The sequence below is a fragment of the Babylonia areolata genome, chromosome 19, assembly GCF_041734735.1.
Source record: "Babylonia areolata isolate BAREFJ2019XMU chromosome 19, ASM4173473v1, whole genome shotgun sequence".
Lineage (NCBI taxonomy): Eukaryota > Metazoa > Mollusca > Gastropoda > Neogastropoda > Buccinidae > Babylonia > Babylonia areolata.
Genome location: NC_134894.1, coordinates 40955062 through 40974202, shown reverse-complemented (window position 1 = coordinate 40974202; position 19141 = coordinate 40955062). Strand labels below are relative to the sequence as shown.

The following is a 19141-nucleotide window of genomic DNA, read 5'->3' as shown; positions in this document are numbered from 1 at the left end:
AAAGAAATACTATGTTGTATTGCACATTTTCCATCAGCGGATTTTGCCATATACTGATATAGATTTTATTAAATTGCTTTTCATTGTTTTCAAACAAAATGCAATGTTATATATATATATATGTATGTGTGTGTGTGTGTGATTTTTTTTTTTTTTTTTTGATTTTTTTTTTTTTTTTTTAACCTCTTGACTGGAGTTGTTTTGTTTTGTGTTCCTGTGTATTCTTAGAAAAATATCAACAGTAATGTATAATTTAGTATTGTGTATCTTTATAAGTATAGTACTGAAATGAAAATAGACATTACTAGAAGTATTCCCTCAAACGCTTAAGGAAAAATTGTATTCCCAGTATCCTGTAAAACTGTTTGGTCAGCTGGTCATTATTGATCACTTTTCTTTCGGTTTCAGCAGAGACAAAAAGAGACATTCTGTGCAATGAGTGATTTTTGTTTATTGCCCAATATTGGGCCATGGATATATTTTTTTAAAATCTTACGGTGGCTTGCAGAATACAAAACAACTGATATTTTATACTGTTTGATTTTGAAATAGTTCAGATGTCCCATATGAATTTAAACAAGTGAGGCTCCTGCATGAAGTAAAGAGGCCACCCAACAACACTTCATACAGTGGAAAATCACTTGAATAGATCTGTTCCCAGTACAGCAGTAGACACTAAGACAGTCCAGCAACTGACAAATAAGCTTAATCAATAGATACAGTAAATTTGGGATCCATCATATTCATAAGCTTGTTTTTGTTTGTTGTAGGATCATGGACAGCAGGTGGAGACAATGAAGTTCCCCTCTCTGGAAAACCAGCTCCTTGACATCATGAGAACAGTGTCTCTGGATCAACAACAGCATGAAACCTTCAAAAGTAAGTTCTTTGCCTTGTGTTTGAAAGTTTGCATCTACCATACTATTGTCTATGAAAAAAATCAGATGTTTTTTCATAATTGTTTTGCATGCTAGAAATGATGAAAGTTTACATTTCTTCTGTAGTTATTTTGCATGAATTAAAAAAAGAAAAGAAAGCGAGATTGTGTAGTTAAAAGGACATTGTAAATTATGTTGCCTTTATATTGATATATATGTAATTGATGTATACAGTGTGTGTGTGTGTGATAAAAGACTAAAGCATAAACTGATAAAGACTTATAGATGACCTTACTGTGTCATTCTTAACCCAAGTATAATTTCTCATCTCTTTGTCATAACACATTAACAGCAGAAAAACAACAACAAATTTTTCATTTTGAAAATTATACTCAGTGAATGTGCACATTCCAGGATGTGATGAATAGCAGTATGCCAATGCCCTCTTTATCTTCATTTACAAAAGTTATTATTAGTCCAGTGGGGATGTGAATCACATTTTGCCATCTTTATCCTTAAATACTTCATTGTGGAACAGGGGGTTGCAGTGTCTGATATTTCTTGGCCTGCATCATTAAAACCTGCTGCTGGAAGCACAGCTCATTAACTGGTGTAGTCAGGAATTTATGGCTCTTCACTGATGAGAACAGATTTGCCTGGATCTAGCAGATTGCTTTGTAAGGATCTGATGTAGATCCAGCTAAAAATTCTGTTGCCAGGTTCTTGCAGCAGGAGGTAGTTGGGTGGTGGAGGGGAGGTTGCAAAAGAGAAACAGTAAGTGTGTATTAGGTAATGACATCAACTTACAAAAGCAGACAAATTCGCAGATTTTTCAAGAACAGTACTATCTGATGGTGTCACAGATGGTGATAGTTTTTAGATCAGTCCATGCAGGAGGTGATTTTTAATAATTTTGAGGATTTATTCTTGGGTTATGATCTGAGGAAAATGTATTTTCCCATTTCCAAAGTTCTAGATAGTGATTTTTTATAATTTTTTTCTTCTTATTATTTAGTTATTTTTCATTTTTTAAGGTAATTCATTACAGATTTTGGGATTTTTTTCTTGCAAAAGTACTAAATTTAAAACTAGAAAGTAGGTAGCTGTTGAGCTTTTTGTCTTCCTAATTTTGTGCACATGTCTCGATATAAACTTTACAATTGTCTGTTTTTATGGAGGAGTTACAAAAAATGGATTGAGATGAGTGGAGTGTTCAGCACTATGTTGAGTTAGAATACATAGGTTTGTAATTGTACTTTATTCCTCTGAATTTGATCATGACAGTAACTTCTTGAGTTGCTTTATTGATATGAACCACAGTTTTGGTAGAAATGATGCACAGCAATAACACAAGTGAATAAATCAATAACCTGTCATCATTTTCCATCAGCTTTTAAAATTGTCATTGCAATTTCTTCTCTCTTTTTTTCTCATTCTTATCTTTTCTTGTATTGCATCATGATTTATGGTAATTTTGAAAATGTTTCATATTTATTTGTCTTTAAAACTAACTTATTTTGGATTTTTGCAGATAAAATCCCATACTTGATAGAAGAAAACCATTTGGTGGAAGATGGGACCCTGGAACAGACTGTGCCAACTTTGGGCTCATCTCCTCACTCTTCTCCCAACTCTGGTTTAGAGAGAATTGAACGCTATTCCCGCAAAGTCTTTGTTGGTGGACTTCCACCAGACATTGACGAAGGTACAGTAATGGTTTAAGAAGCATTCTGTGAAAAACATAATGCACCTTGTTTAAATTCCAGTGATGCTAGACTATAATACTGATCATATGAAAAACACTAAAAGAAAGAAGAAAAATTGTAGAGGATTTCAGTTGTGTATAAACCTTTTTACTGATTAAAAAAAAAGTTTCTAAGAATGAAACTACATCTGCTAAATCTTTGACATCTTGACAGGCCTTAGATCATGCTCTGTATTAAACAGATTCATTGTCAGCTGCTATGGCATCAAAAACTGAATTACATAAACATGAAATACTGACAAAGAAAATGTAAATGGCAAAAAGTGAGAGAAAAAAAGTACATAACACAGTTAGATCCAAGAGGGAATAAAAGAGAGGAGGTATTTATTGTCTAAATCAGCAAAAGATTTAATATATAATTTATTACACATTAAACAAACAACCCAGTAACCTATCATCTTTAGTTTTTTAGTTAGAGCAGACAGACTTTGCATACATGTTCTATAGTATAGGCAAGTGATTTTACCTGGAGCTGCTTCACAAGACAACCAGTCTTACAGAGCAGACACTCTTTTTCCCCCTTGAAAACATTCTTATTAAGACAAGCTGATTTATCAAATCTGTGATGGAATATGAACTGTTTAATCAACATGTTGTATTTTTTTGTATGAAAGATTAACTTTGAATTGATCATGATGATAGCATTGGAGAGGACTAGTTTTACAAAATGAATCTTTTTTTTGTTGTTGTTTTGCAGAGGAAATAACAGCAGCCTTCAGAAGATTTGGGCCTTTGGTTGTTGACTGGCCACACAAAGCTGAATCAAAGTCATATTTCCCTCCAAAAGGTAAGTGGAACAGAATGTGACGAGGGTGAAGAGTATTGGACCAGGCTGCATTGTGATCATTTGCTGGAATGCACCATGCATTGGATACTTTTTGGTTTTTTTGTTTCTTAGCTCCAGCATACTTTGAATGGTTGCTTCAACATTCAGGGATGTGAGAGCTGTGTGGAAACATAAATATATAATGCACTTTTCCATTTATTTGAAAATAGAACTATGGAAAAAAATGAAGTTTCTAAAAACTTCACCTGGACGCAAATGCAGCTGAAAAGTCCGAGGCTATTCCTGATATCTGTGCAAATTCGGGGGGATTGGGGGGGAATGGCAGTGGGTGAGGGGGTGAAACTAAGGTGTGATGTCGCGAACAACAGCTTTGCAACGCCACTGCGGATATATTTTAGTATTTTTACAACAAAAATTGGAGTAAGAAAATCTGCCTCCACCTTGATTTCATCCATCCTGTAACTGTAAGGCATGTTTCTTATCTATGTTGAGCCAGTGAACTCATGTGCCAAAGATGCGTTACATAGATCTGATAATATTTTGTTGGTTCAATCAAATTAGTGCTCTACAGTTTTCAGGAATGTACTGAAGTGTTCACAGCCATAATTATGTGCCGATATATATGTATATATGTGTGTGTGTATTTCATACTAAACCTAATTAAGTCAGGGAATACACACAGACACACACATCCATGCATGCACGCAAGCGTGCTTGCGCGCATGCACATGCACTTATACATTGACACCCCCAACCCCACCCCTCACAGACACATACACAATTGCATGCGTTCACACATGCACACACGCATATACACACACACGTTTTACCATTGCTTACATACCCATAGAGGCTTCCCATCCTCACCCCCTGCAGATACACAGCCACAGACAAGCATGCACACACACATACACCCAAACACACAATCTCTATCCCTGTCTGGCCCAAAGGGTTATATACTTTACGCGCAACAAAGACCATAACATTAGACGTCAGCAGATAGTTGTGCTGTGTGCTGACATAGTGTCAGATGATAAAGCGGTGATACACTTCATGGCTGCAGTTAGGTATATGTTACTTAGATCTGAGATCTGTCGCTGAATTGCCAGAAGTTCATCTGCATAATGAGCAGGAAACGCGTTTCGTTCAAATGCACATGCATTTCTATCATTTGGATGTCGAAAGGCCTATATTTCCCTATCAGAGTTGCCTTCGTTCTTTCCTGGCTGCATTTCTTTCTTGCTTGACGTCACTCCCTCTGTGTGTGTTTATGTGTATAGTCTGTCATGAGTTGAAGGCATGGAAGGCAGTAGGTGATGTCAAAATAACTATGAAATCAGTGTATTGAGTGTGTAATTAAATAAATGGTCCCCATCCCACACTCACTTTCTCTCTTCCTCCCTCTATCTCACACATACACGTGAGTACACATACACACATATGCGGGCGTATGCATGCCTGAGCAAGCATACATGTATGCATACATTGACATATGATGATCACGCACACATAACTGATTTGAATACCAGTATCTCTCTCTCTCTTCCCTTCACGTAGACCTCTGTTTATTTTGTCTTCTCAGTTTGAAGGTCCTGTGTGTTACCTAAAAGGAACTGGACAGGCATCGTCAACAAAGTACCTGGACCCTCAGAAAAGTGACTAGACCCATCCTGTACAACCATTTATGATTCAGATCACCAAAAATAGGACCACCACAGTGGTCCTTCCCCCCTCCTCCTTTCATGAGCATCCCATCACCCCCTCTAGCTCCCTCTCTTTCCTTTCATTATACCAGTCTATACCATACTAGCCCCTTCTCCCTCTTATCCCTCATACATGGACAGTGTTGAAGGGATAGAAGTTGAGATTATTTGGTGTGGGTGAGGTGGTCATAGTTCAGTTGTTGAAGGGTCAGACATGTAAAGGCAGTGTAAAAAACACCGTTTCCATGCAAGTACTATGTTGATGTTACACCAGTTTGCACCACTTTCCATAACTGGAATCATGACCCAACCATGGTTTCTGCATTCCTCACTCTTGCATCTTACCCCTCACAACCCTCTCAAAATCACATCCACAAAGTAAATGCCAGCACGCATACACACATGCAAACACACACTACAAAGACAAATGATACAGGTTATATCAGGGTGGCTGTTTCTTTGTTTTTTTTTAAGAAACTTGTCCTCTGAAAATAAAAGTGAAATTGTCAAATGTCTCCCAGATTTTCAGACAGAAGGCCATGATAGCTCTCAGATTTTCAGCCAGTGAGAAACACCATTTTTTCTTTTATATGTTTTTGTGCAAGTTTTAACAAAAGTTGATATGGACCTCTAAAAATCGGTTAAACCGCAGTGATTCCTAACACAGTTTCTGGGGTTGCAAACGACAATTTATGTCAGCTTCAGGGGGGTTCCACCCCCGAGAACTCTCAGCTGCCCCTGCACAACGCCTGGTGGCCTTACCCCTTCCTCCCATCTCCTGTCTACTCTATGCTTTAAGTTTTTTGTTTCAGTCCCTCTCACATCCCTGAAGATTTTGATTTATGAACAATTAGAACATTTTTACTTTTTTTTTTTCTTTTTTTTCTAAATTGCTTTCATAGTTTTAGTTTTCGATAACATAGTCTGGGGATTCATTTTAATACTAGTGCTATACAATATCATAAGATTCTTCGAGATATAAAAGAGCTTGAAAAATTAATACATGTGTATATATTCAGCAGTGAAAAATGAGCTGACAGCTAGCCTCTGTTCTCTATCAAGTATCATGTCAGATATGTTTTCATTGTAATTTGGATTATGAAATAAAAAGGAAAAGGGTAAATGTGTTTGGGTTGTTGATTAGAGTTTTTGAAATGACTTGAGAACACACTAACTTAGACAAACACTGAAAGTGAGTGAAACAGCTTTGTATGTAATTTCAAAACTTTTTTCACTGGCTACAAATAACTGATTTTCTTAAAATGTAGTTCAATACCAAGTCATCTTTGCATATTGTTAATTTTAGTTTACTTGTTATAATTTTCATGTAGTTTACTTGTTATAATTTTCATGTATAAATTTAATGTTTGCAGGTCAAATTGTTTATTTTCTGGTTACTTGTTATATATTATATGAGTGAATGGTTGTTTGCAGGTTACTGTTTCCTGATTTTCCAAGATGAGCTGTCAGTACAGAATCTGATTGAGATGTGTCTGGTGGATGATGATAAGCTCTACTGGTGTGTTTCTAGTCCCACAATGAAGGATAAACCTGTGAGTTTCAACACTTAACCTGAATATGTTTGTGCATGTGTAACAGTGGAGTGATTTCCCAGAGGTGATGCGCCGGTCTAGGAAGTGAGAATCAGATGGCACTGGTTTGAATCACTGCTCAGTCGCCAGTAATTTCTCCCACCCGCCCCACCACCACTAGATCTTGAGTGGTGGTCTGGACGCTGGTCATTCAGATGAGATGATAAACTGAGGTCCCATGCGCAGTATGCATTTAACACACGTAAAAGAACCCACGGCTACAAAACGGTTGTCCCTGGAAATTTTCTGTAAAAAAATCCACTTTGATAGTGGATAGGGGAGAAAAAAAAGAAGAAAAAACTGCATGCAGGAAAAAAAATTTTAAAATGGGTGGCACTCTCTTTGTAGTGACACGCTTTCCCTGGGGAGAGCAGCCTGAATTTCACACAAAAATCTGTTGTGACAAAAAAGAATAATACAGTACAAAACTACATGTAGTCGTATATTGGAATCTTGACACAGTTTGACGTTTTTATGTGCTGTGTATAAAAAATCAGTGGTTTCTTCAGTCAGTGGGAAACTATTTACAGCTTAGTCTTTTGTGAAGGACTGTGACTCTCAAACTAGGAGGCAAAATTGCACTGGCTTTTAGTGCTGCAGCCTTGTGGGCTAGTTGGCCTTTGGGAACCATCCCAACGCCGACTGTCCTAAAACCCTCTTGGCCGAGAGAGTGGGGATGTACTTGGGCAAGACACTCTCCACTATAATCAAATTCTAGCCCAAATAGTCGGAACAGCAGTTGCCTCCTCTGCTGTTCTGATGGTCCTAGTCGGACACGACTGACTATCATATATATATATTTTGGAATTAGCTGATCACAGATTCAGCTGACCCTTCCAAACTGAAGTATTGTGATTTTCATTCTGTAATTTGTAAGTCACTCTGTCTTTTCTTTTTTTTTTCTTTTTTTTTTTTTAAAGAAAATCATGAAAAATCATATCAAACTAGGGCTTTACAATCAACCAGGTGAAACAAAAAAATTTGTTTGGGAACCACCAAACAGTGCCTGAATGAAACTTTCAACACAATGATGTTTGCAGGTATGTAAGTATGAGTACAGGAAACAGGAAAGTAGACTTCCTCACTCATGAATCAGATTCACTGGTATTGTCCAGCAAGAAGTCAGAGAAACCTAAAGTTCTCCTAGTCCAGTTACAAAAGTTAGCAGGCCTTTTCTGACATGTTAGCATTCATTTTGAGGGTCACTTCATTGTTTCCGTTAACACTTTCATCGAGTAATCATGTTTATTGAATATAATGATATTAGATTTTTTCTAATTTTGTGTGTTCAGTGCACAAAGTAAAATAACATCATGCAAATCAAGACAAGGTAATCTTACTTTACTTTGTTTTGGAATATTTTATGTTTTTTTCTTTTCCAGGTTGCCATTATATTGCATAAAGGCTATACCCGCTATTGATCTGTGGCAGAAAGTTAAATCTTTAGAAAATGTTTTTCTTTGTTCAATTTCATTCAGGTTCAAATTCGTCCATGGACCCTGAGTGATTCAGACTTTGTGATGGATGGTTCCCAGCCTCTGGACCCTCGTAAAACCATTTTTGTGGGGGGGGTTCCTCGACCGTTGAGAGCAGGTGAAAATGAACTGTCAGAATATTGTATTTATTATGCCACTGGATTATATGTCACAAGGATTTCCTTTTTGTTCTGTTATACCTCTTTAGTTGAGCACTGTTCTTGAGCATTGGTCAATATGTGACATAATATACATTGATTAATAACAGTCTGTTTTTATTGTTAGTTAAAACAGAATCTTCTTTAGTTTAGTTTCGAAGTTACATTGATGCATACATCTACCAGCAGCAAAATTCTGGCATATAATAATGATGTTTTACACACAGAAATCACTTCTCCAAAATGTTAGCTTTTAAGATATCAGAAACTGCACTTTTCAGTGCCAGTACACTATTCACAAGCCCCTTGGAACCTGCTGTAGGTCTTCTCATCCAGATCTTTTTTGGTGCAGCCATTCACAACCATATTCATTTATGTTGGTCGTGTGCGTTAACAGCACAGTCCAGCACAAAACAAATGCATTTCAGCAAAATTAATATGTTTTCTTTTTTACTCGTGTAAACAAAGTGAGTCTATGTTTTAACCTGATGTTCGGTTGTCTGTCTGTGTCTGTGTGTCCGTGGTAAACTTTAACATTGCCATTTTCTCTGCAAATACTTTGTCAGTTGACACCAAATTAGGCATAAAGATAGGAAAAATTCAGTTCTTTCCAGTCATCTTTTGCTGTAGGTCTTCTCATCCAAATCTTTTTTGGTGCAGCCATTCACAACCATATTCATTTATGTTGGTCGTGTGCGTTAATAGCACAGTCCAGCACAAAACAAACGCATTTCAGCAAAATTAATATGCTTTTTTTTTTTGACTCACTTGTGTAAACAAAGTGAGTATGTTTTAACCCGATGTTCGGTTGTCTGTCTGTGGTAAACTTTAACATTGCCATTTTCTCTGCAAATACTTTGTCAGTTGACACCAAATTAGGCATAAAGATAGGAAAAATTCAGTTCTTTCCAGTCATCTGGTTTAAAACAATATTGCACCTCTGGGATGGGCACAAAAAAATAAAAAATGAAGCCAAATTATTTGCAAACTCAATTTACTGTTATATCTATATATTTTTTTTATTCTATAAATTTGGCACTTTGATCTGATATTCTGACACAACAACAATAGCAGTCATTTTTATCATTTTTTGTTCAAACAGGAACTTTTTTTGCTAAGCATTTATTTTGCATGTCTTTGGTGCAGATAGTAAAAAAGGGAAATTAATCTGTACTTAATGCTAGGGGACTTAATTTGCTGTAAACTGATCTTTCTCATCTTGAACATTACATTTTGAAATTATACTCAATACATAAAAAGCTTGTTTGTTTTACTTTCAGTGTGCAGGGCTTTCACTATGTTCATTCGCCCATGTGGTCTTTTTCGGAAAATACTAAAATCAATACGACAGTGGACATTAGAGATCTATTGGCTGAGCCCTGAAGGTCATGGGCAAAAATCAATTGTGTACACATATTTATACATATTCAAAGCGCTTGCTCATATTCGTCGCGAACGACGCCATTTTGTTTCAAGTTGTTGACCTGCCCGTTCTATATATTCAATGGACAATACACAATAACATGTGATGGAAAGTTGGAGAAGGAGACCGTTAAATATTTTTTCAGAGAAAGATTTGTGAACACCTCATCACTTACTGGTTTATGCCCCAAACTACCATAAAAATATCCACAGAATCAGTCGGAATTCACAATCAAAAATAATAAACCATGAGAGTTAATACCCTTGAATTCATGAAACGTAAAAATTTCCTGTCTTGACTTTTCTGAAAATGAAGTCCTTTTCACTTCATACGACGTTTAGAAGTACTTGTACTTGGCTGTACATGTTATTAGTTTAACAAAATATTCAATTTTCATATCAACTTTAAAACTATAAAACTAGAATGAACATAAAAAAGAAATTGAATCAACTTTGTCACAAAACTTGTACATCTATCTAGATCCAGGGAAAACGGCTAAATGTTTCAGTGTGATTGCGGCCATAGCCACGTCTCCTTTACCGTGGACTTAAAAAGAATTTTTAATTGCCCTTAAGAATTTTTTGAATGCCCAAGATACAGCAGAATAATATGATTTAAACATCGTTCTCACTGTGAATACCGCAATCGATTTATCGCCCTTTAAAAAAGCATGTTTAAATGTTGTTGTTGTTTTTTTAACATCAGCTAAGGAACCATGATAGTGTAATGGGTAAGACAGTTTCTTCTCACCCAAACACGCGGGGTTCGAATCTGCCATTAGGACTTTTTTTTTTTTTTTTTTTTTTTTTTTTTTTTTTACCTGAAGCTTTATAATAACTAATACAGAACACATTTTAACGATTAGATTTAAAAAAAATTTTTTTTTTTAAAGTGTATCACAAGTGAGTCGAAGGCCTTGCTTCTCTTGTTTTGTTTTGTTTTGTTTTTTTGTTTTTTGTTGTTGTTTTTTACTGTGAGCACAAAAATATGATTTTGCTCAATTTATGCTGTTTACACATCATCTGTTTACAGAAATTCTGTTGTTAATAGGAAAGAAAACATCCCTAAAATAAGCCATAACCAAAAAATCAGATTTTCCCTGGAAAGTTTATTATGATTTATTCTAATCAGAAAGGTGTGATGAAGACAGGGGAAGTTTGATAAGATCTGTAGTATACTATGTGGAAGTGTCCAATCTGACAATTATAATTTTGATGAATGGGACTTTTCTGTAGTGATTGTCATGTATTGTTTAATATACCTGAAAATCTGTTTGGTGGTTCTGTTACAGTTTATCAAAGTTGGAAAGTTGTGATTAGAGAAAGGAAAGTTTGATACTTTGACAGATCTGTTAAATATTATCGTTAAACAGTGGAATACTGATTGACATGGACTGCTCTAGCTGGATAGGATTGTTCAGTTTCGAGCACACAACTTTTGGTTTGACAACACTTTTTTCAGATATTAATTAACCCTTTCGCTGCCAGGAAAATAAGATTCAAGTGAAATCTATTTGCCAGGGTTTTTTCACAAAAAACAGGTATAAATTTTCCAAAAATTCTGTGCTCTTTGTTATTGGAGAAAGACCCATAAAAGTATATATTTTCTGAAAGGTAAATGAATAAAGAATACAAAACACATGCTGTTTTCCCATTTTATATATTTTTAGTGACATGCTGTTGTTTTGAAATCAGTGTTTTGTTTTTTGTCACATTTTCAACTTGTTCATTACAAACATTAGTCTGGTAATTTGCACAAAAACATCATATTTTCTGCACAAATGGATATCTGCAAACACAAAATCATACTAGAACAACCACTATATATATATATATTTTTTTTAAAGAGATAGATACACAATACATTGTGACTTCTCCAAGTGATAAGATGGATGTGAGGCCACGCCCCCTCAGTCTCCATCCCCCTCCTCCTCACCCCTCTCACACGGTCACTTGATTCAGTTCTCATCAGACCACGTTGGCTGCGTGCCAAGAATATCGCTCTGCTGCTAATTCGGTCATCTTCTGTCGTCTGCTAACATCTGTACAGCTGACATCACTCACTGATAGTCGCAACTTGGCCACTCTCTTGATTACTCACTTTATTTTCTATCAGATCGTCCTATAAATGTTCATCACTATCTACTCCTTCGAATTTACGCTTCAATTCTTTCTGAGCATCAGCTAAAGAAAGAAATCTTGGTTGATTTAGTTCGTCACGATTGCATGTCTTGAGCATGGCGTCAGTCCGACATTTTGTTGAGCGAGCGAGGAGAGAAGTCAGGCAAACACTTGGACAGTGACCCAACCAAAACATTCAAATAAAGGACTGCTTCATGACGTAGATGGGGTTTCTAGCTATGAATAGAATCTAGAAAGATTCCCCAGGCTAAAGCTACCACTATTTTGGTCAAGGAAGTGAATGCAAACCAGGGAAAAGTCAGAATATTTCGATGACGAGTTATCTCGTCATTGTGGCAGCGAAGCATACATGCTTGCCATGACGAGTTATCTCGTCATGCAGGCAGCCTAGGGGTTAAGTAAAAGATATTAGCTGCATCAAAATTGTAGTATTGATAGATTTTGCCCTACTCCCTCTGTTTTCAGTTTTGTTTATATAGCTTTTAAATCTGGAATCACACATGAGCAATGAAGGATTTGCCTCTTGTGCATACGGTGCACTGTGTTATGGACTGAAAGTGGTATGAAATGTTTTCATTTCAGTTGCAGAATATATATATATATGTGTGTGTGTGTGTGTGTGTAGCACCTTACTAACTACAGTAGTTTCTGTGGTTTCAACAGTGCAAGTAGAGAATATCTGTTGAAGATGGCTCAGATTGAACTGAATATTTAATGCAAATTAAACATGTCTTTTTCAGTGGAGTTGGCAATGATTATGGATCGTCTGTATGGAGGTGTGTGCTATGCTGGTATTGACACAGACCCAGAGTTGAAGTATCCTAAAGGTGCTGGCCGTGTTGCCTTTTCCAACCAGCAAAGTTACATTGCAGCAATTAGCGCCAGATTTGTGCAGCTACAACATGGAGATATTGACAAAAGGGTAAGATTGTGTAAATCTGCTACTTCAAATGTAGGACACACCATTTCAAAAATAGTAAATACATATACACATATTCAAGAATAACCAGTTTAAATATGATTTTCAAGGGAAACTTGAATAATCTTGTGGCCACTGAAATTTACAATTTTCTTTTTTACAATGCACAAGCAGATACAGACACACCATGTAATCAACTCTCTTTTTACTAAAGAACATTTTAAAATATTTTCTTGTACATTTTTTTCTTTTTATTTCAGTTTTATTTAATTGTGTGGCAGTAGCCCCGGGTCGTGCGTTGTTTTCGTCAGTTAACATGAATTATTTAGCTTTTCTTTAAGAGTGATGGGTCCTAGGGAGCCCATGCTTGTTCCTCCACTTTCACACCTTTTGCAAGCTGACACCTGTTGGTGGCTTTGAACTTTGCAGGTGGAGGTGAAGCCGTATGTGCTGGATGACCAGATGTGTGATGAATGTCATGGCTCTCGATGTGCTGGCAAGTTCGCCCCATTCTTTTGCGCCAACGTCACCTGTCTGCAGTACTACTGTGAGTACTGCTGGGCACAGATCCACTCCCGCCCTGGCCGGGAGTTCCACAAGCCTTTGGTGAAGGAAGGGGCAGACAGGCCCCGTGCTGTGCCCTTCCGCTGGTGTTAGACTGTTGTCCCTGGCTGCAAGACCAGAACAGATAAGCAGAGAAGGTGCGAGTGTCCAGGGTTAGTTTGTTCTTGTTATCTTTGTTAGCTTGTTTGTATTTTTTCAGCAGAACCCTTTTCCTTTGCCAAGAGTTTTGAGTTGTGGAATATAGTTTATGCTTAATGATCAGATCTGCCCAGGGCAGTACTAGGGGCCATTGTGTATCGTGCAGTGTTTTGTTTTGTTCATAGGCTTACCTTTGTGGTTCAGTACAATTCATGGAAATGAAGAGACCTTACATAATTTTGGACATACAGGGCATTTCCTTATGTAATGCACTCTCCAGCATTTTATTATTGGAAAAGTGGATTGCAGATCCATTGCTTTTTAGTTAAGCAGGACACACATCATTGACCTTGGCCTTCGATCAGGTCAAAATTGTTAAAGATTCTAATCATCACTTCTATGACTTTGACCTTTTGAAGCTCTTGAATCTGAGAACTCTAAGTGATGCGTCTGTTTGGCAGTTTTTACCATAGATTGTTTTTAATTACACATACTTAACCGTGACCCAATGAGTGCAGACTCCGGCAAGGGTCTGACATTCCTGTCCTGTGCAAACTACTATCCGCCTATGCGGAGAAAATGAAAGTAACTACAGCCGATAACCTCCCGGAAGTAGGTAACCTCCCCTTTGTCCAGCTGGCTAGCGCCCGCTTTTTCCGGTAAAACTTTCTTGCCTCTTAACCTGGAACTAGGGGTAGGGAGTACATGATCAATATTTTCAGATGTCAGTGATTAAATTAGGTGGTTAGATGTTTAAAATTCATCATTGACAGAGGTTCATAAGTTGTAAACAATTGTTCATGTACGGACATTTATATGTGCACATTGTTAAACTCCACACAAATTTTTCCTCCCAGCTTGGTTGCTGATAGAGTGGACCTGTTCTGTGAATAGAAGACTCCATGACAATGCTCTTGTCCCATTCAAGTTGATGATTACCATGGAGGCTATAGGCTGTTTGTCCATGTGTGTTGTCAACTGGAGGTGGACTGACGGGTCGTTAATTACTGCACTGTTGTTCCAATGCTGTGGTCACCAACATTTATAGGACTGCAATTCAGCACATTGAACAGTCTAGAATTAAGTTTGTTGATTCTGTATTTCTGTCTAGAAAATAAGTCTTGTTTTATTTAATCAGGTTGTATGGGAAACTGTTCTCTGGAATAGTTGTTGGTCCACCACTGCCAGTGGAACTGAGGCCATAATCAACAGCAAACAGCAGTGAATCAGCATCAGCTTACTCTAAAAATTATTCTTCTGGTCAGAGATCATATATGCTGTGTTTTCTTTCCCCAAAACCTGATGTGCTAACAACTGTGATACACATTAGTGTCATTGTCAAAGTAGTAGTTTTTTGTTGTTGTGTGTGCTTTACTGTTTATATGTTGCTTAGTTGCTGTCTGTTTAATTCTTCCAGATTTTGATTTTGGATACTTGATGTCATTGTCTGTGTCTATTTAATTACATTTGGAAGATCCCTCATCCATCAAAAATATTGAATGCCTGGCATAGAAACATCCTATTTGCCTCCTCTCAAAGGCAAAGAAAATAGACTTTGTCCACTGTCAGACAAAACTTGATTTTAAAAAAAAAGTTGTACCTTTTGATGCAGATCCTTTCCATGTAAATCTTCTGCATTTAATAATTGCAGAAAGATAATGATAACATTTTTTTATAACATCTAGGTAATGCCAGTTTAAACTGGGAAAGCTGATATCGGACCTGCTGTTAGTGTAGAATGTTCTGTCAAACCAGTGAAAACAGAAATATGTGACTGAAGACAGCTTCAGAGTACCACAAAATTATCATTATTGGTCTTCACCCTCCCTTGATAAAAGGTTACATAATGTCATAGTTCCTTTCTGTCATTTTATGTATTTATCTGTTTATTTGTTATTATTATTGTTTTTGTTCTGCTTTCACAATATCCATGTGATTATTGTCTTACTGTGATCAGTTATCATTTAAATACCAACATGTATCTGTCTCACTTTCATTTCCATTTGTCAGTACTGATTTTACTCTGCCCCAGATATAGGCACAAGCATTGGTGTGGTATTATTGGAAGAAATGTGCATGTTGTAGAGTGGCATTTCCAGATAATGTTTATCTTGTTAATAATTGTCGAGTTTGGGCATGTCATTTCTCTGTGTTAATATAGCCTTTGGGAAAAAAAAAAATCTGACAGCATTTCATTCTGATCCAGCAAAGAAGCCATTGTACTCCTGGTGGTTTTTTCTGCCTGTGATAAATCAGCGGCGAATGAGGCAAGTCATTCAGTGTGTCTGTCCAGAGCTGGAGGCAACTTGAAAGATTTTATTTTTCATTTCTAACAAGTGTACAATTATGTTTTGTTTTTCTTTCAGATTATTTTGACCATGGCTTACCTGGCCTTACAGTTTGAAATTATTTTTTTGCTTTTTTGTTTTTCTTGTTATGAGTGTGTAAAAAGTATGGGGTTTATTTATTAAGCTGTCGCCCATTTCTTACCAGCTGTTTCCAGTTAAGGTTTTAGTGTGAGCTCTTATGTTTGTTGTGGGTATATCTTTTATTCTTTATGCAGTCCAGCATTCTCAGACAAGCTGTACTTCAGACTGATGTGAAATAGATACATCTGATACATTCTTGTGAGTGCATAAACGGTAATGGATAGTTCATCTGCTGAGTAAGAAAAGTGGGATTTTGATTTTTAAATGAAGACAAATATTTTTCTTTTACAGAGTGAATTGTTTTAAAAATTGAAGGAGGTTTCAGGTAGGGTCATCGGCGGGAGCAATCAAAACAAAAATCTAACAAAATGCATTAAGTAGAAACAACATGCAATTTCTTCAGAAAGTCGAATGATTGAGAGAAAAGTTTTGTTACTGTGATACTGTCTGTATCATTTGAATAGTCTTAGTTTTATCTGTGCAGATCCATTGACATAAAGTTTTTACAAAGAACTAGCTGTTCATATGTGAAAGAATTGCAGAGAAAAGCTGACATACAATTAAAAAAAACAGTTGAGTAATAATGTTCAGATTGGTCATCATATCGCACAAGAGAAGTGAAAGGTAGATTTCACATGATCTGTGGGTCCTATTGACAAGAAAATCACAAAAAATACACTTCAGTTGTCAAAAGATCTTCTTCTTTTTTTTTAGCTGATTCTATGTCAGTATATGATACATTAAGTTCAGTATTACCAAAAAAAATTCATCATTTTCAATATCAGAATAAGTTTGTGGATTCTTTCAGCAGGATCAGAAACATTTAACAACAGTTGACAATTTTTTAGACAGTGTGTGGTTGTTTTGGAATGCAGCCTTCCTTTGAAATAAAAAAAAGATTAATCATCATCACACGCCACAAGTGTTTTACGTACTCTTCAAGTGACTGTAGGTTCAGCCACAGCCTGATTGATTTGCAATAACCATGTTGCTAGACCAGCATGGACCGTTCTGACCTGCATATTCTGCCACTGGTATTGAGATATTAAGCAGGTATCTACATATATATTTAAACATTGGTATGTAGAGAGTAAAAATATCAGATGTCTCTGCAATTTATGTAATCCCTGTATGATTCAGATATGATTACATATTGGAGAAGACATACTGAAACACAAATTGTAACATGTATTACAAACATACTATTTGTCAGTTTGATTTGTAGATAAATGGGTATCGGGGTTTTTTGTTTTTGTTTTTTTGTTGTTGTTTTTTTTATCCTACTTGCTTCTTTTATGCTAGAGTGCTGATTTGTGTGAAATATGTGAACATTGTACGGCTGATTTGTGATAATGAAAGGACATTTTTAGTTGTGAGCTGAGCGATGGCTTAACTTTTCACACAAAGGAGTTATTTCACTTCCTGTATGTCCTCCACACAATTGACCAGCTTAATGGACAGTGTAATAAGTATCAGCTCTGTTTGTTTGTGGCCTTGGTGAAAAATCTAGTCGTCCTGATTGCAGAGATATGTTTATTTTCTTTGTTCGGGCTTCTTTTTTTGTTTTTGTTTTTTTTTGTCTTGTTTTGGGTTTTTTTTTGCGTATCTGTGTTACTGTGTTCAGGATGGTGGTGGTTTTGTATTACCATGATTTGGTGTCTGACATTTCTTGTTATTTTGTTTTATATTTTTATTTCACATGACTTGCTGTTGAATATTTGCATATCTGTGTTTGGATATGCTTGTCGTGTTCATGTTTGTGGAAATTTATTACCTCCACCCTCTCCCCCCATGTGATAAAAAGTGTTAACACTGTTGTGGTTTATTCCCCCCCCCCCCCCCCCCAGCCTTGTTTTATTTATTTATTTCCTGTCCAAATCCCACTCCCTTATCCTCTCTGTTTTGGCTGCTATGTTTTGCAGTCTTGTTATTGAGAAGTGCAGGTGAACAAGTATTTGACCAGACTGCATGATGTGTGATAATATTTTCAGTTACAGTTGGTTGGGTTGTTGTTTTTTTCAAGTTATAATTTGTTCTGGTAACAGACATTGGACAAAGCTGCTGGTTGCGCAGGTGGAAGAGGATGGAGGAGAGAAAAGAAAAAAGTTTTTTCTTCATCAGACACTGGAAGTGATCAGTATCAGATCATGTAATGTGTCACAGAACCCTGTACCTAGACACACACACACACACACACACACACACACACACACACACACACACACATATATATATATGTGTGTGTGTGTACACATGATATATACCAAAGAGAAGTTTGTTAGCAAACAACTGGTTTCAGGGTGTTATGTCTGACTTCTTTATCTTCTCCCTTTTTTTTCTTTTTCTTTTTTTTTTTTAATACTCTCCAGGTTTTGTACTAGTCAGAATTTTGAACCAGTTAATTTGAAGGATTCTTTTCTTTTCATGGAAGTACTACATTTTGCAACTGTAAATTGTAATGACTAGTAATATGTTCAGTGTGTGCATTAGCAGACAATCTGTGTGTTCAGCTGGATGAAATACCATTGGGTTTACTATTTTCATACTTGTCCTCTCTAGTCATTTGGCCACTTCAGGTCCATGGCCCAAACCTGGATGGATGTGTTTTTGGAGAAGAAAATAGCAGGGAGAATGTTTTGTGGAATGTATGCATCTTGTTTGGACACTGGTCAGATTGGTCTGCACTGTTAGCACTTTGGAAATGACAACATTAATAGACGTAGTGTGTGGTGTGCATTTGTGCAGATATCCAAATTAACTTTTATTGCATGCAAATACATAACTATTTTTGTTACTGATTTGTCCTTCCTGGTTTACAAAGTTACTGTGATTAACTCGACACATTCAATGGGTATTTTGTGTATCTAATACTGTGAATTGTTCTTGTAGCAATGCCTTGATACTGTTGTTTGAAGTTGTACAGCACTTTCTTGTTTGTGTAGTTACATGAGACCAAGAGCATCAAACTACAGTCCTGATAAAAAGGCATAGTGCAGCTTACTCAGTGTTTACTAGACACCTTGAAATGACCCAAGACTGGAACATTTTCAACTACTATCAGTTCTGTAGCTATATTGCAGTGTTCTGTCTTTTTGGTGTGAAACAATAACTGAATAAGACTGAATGTTGCCAACTGCTCAGACTAACAGTTGTCACATTCTGTGACCTT

General features: G+C 36.5%; 1 protein-coding gene across 1 annotated transcript; it reads left to right on the top strand.

Moving 5' to 3' along the window:
* Positions 1–733: 733 nt before the first annotated feature.
* LOC143293714 (cytoplasmic polyadenylation element-binding protein 2-like) lies at positions 734–17845 on the top strand. The gene is made up of 7 exons (XM_076604909.1): positions 734–879; positions 2410–2583; positions 3341–3430; positions 6568–6686; positions 8204–8318; positions 12663–12844; positions 13271–17845. The coding sequence occupies exons 1-7, from the start codon at positions 795–797 to the stop codon at positions 13496–13498; spliced, it is 993 nt and encodes a 330-aa protein (XP_076461024.1). The 5' UTR covers positions 734–794; the 3' UTR covers positions 13499–17845.
* The last annotated feature ends 1296 nt before the right edge of the window (positions 17846–19141 follow it).

Coding starts and splice junctions, on each gene's coding strand:
- LOC143293714 (XM_076604909.1), top strand. CDS start 795: ATGAAGTTCCCCTCTCTGGAAAACCAGCTCCTTGACATCATGAGAACA. Junction 8,319..12,662: donor TCCTCGACCGTTGAGAGCAG/GTGAAAATGAAC, acceptor TGTCTTTTTCAG/TGGAGTTGGCAATGATTATG. Junction 12,845..13,270: donor ATGGAGATATTGACAAAAGG/GTAAGATTGTGT, acceptor TGAACTTTGCAG/GTGGAGGTGAAGCCGTATGT.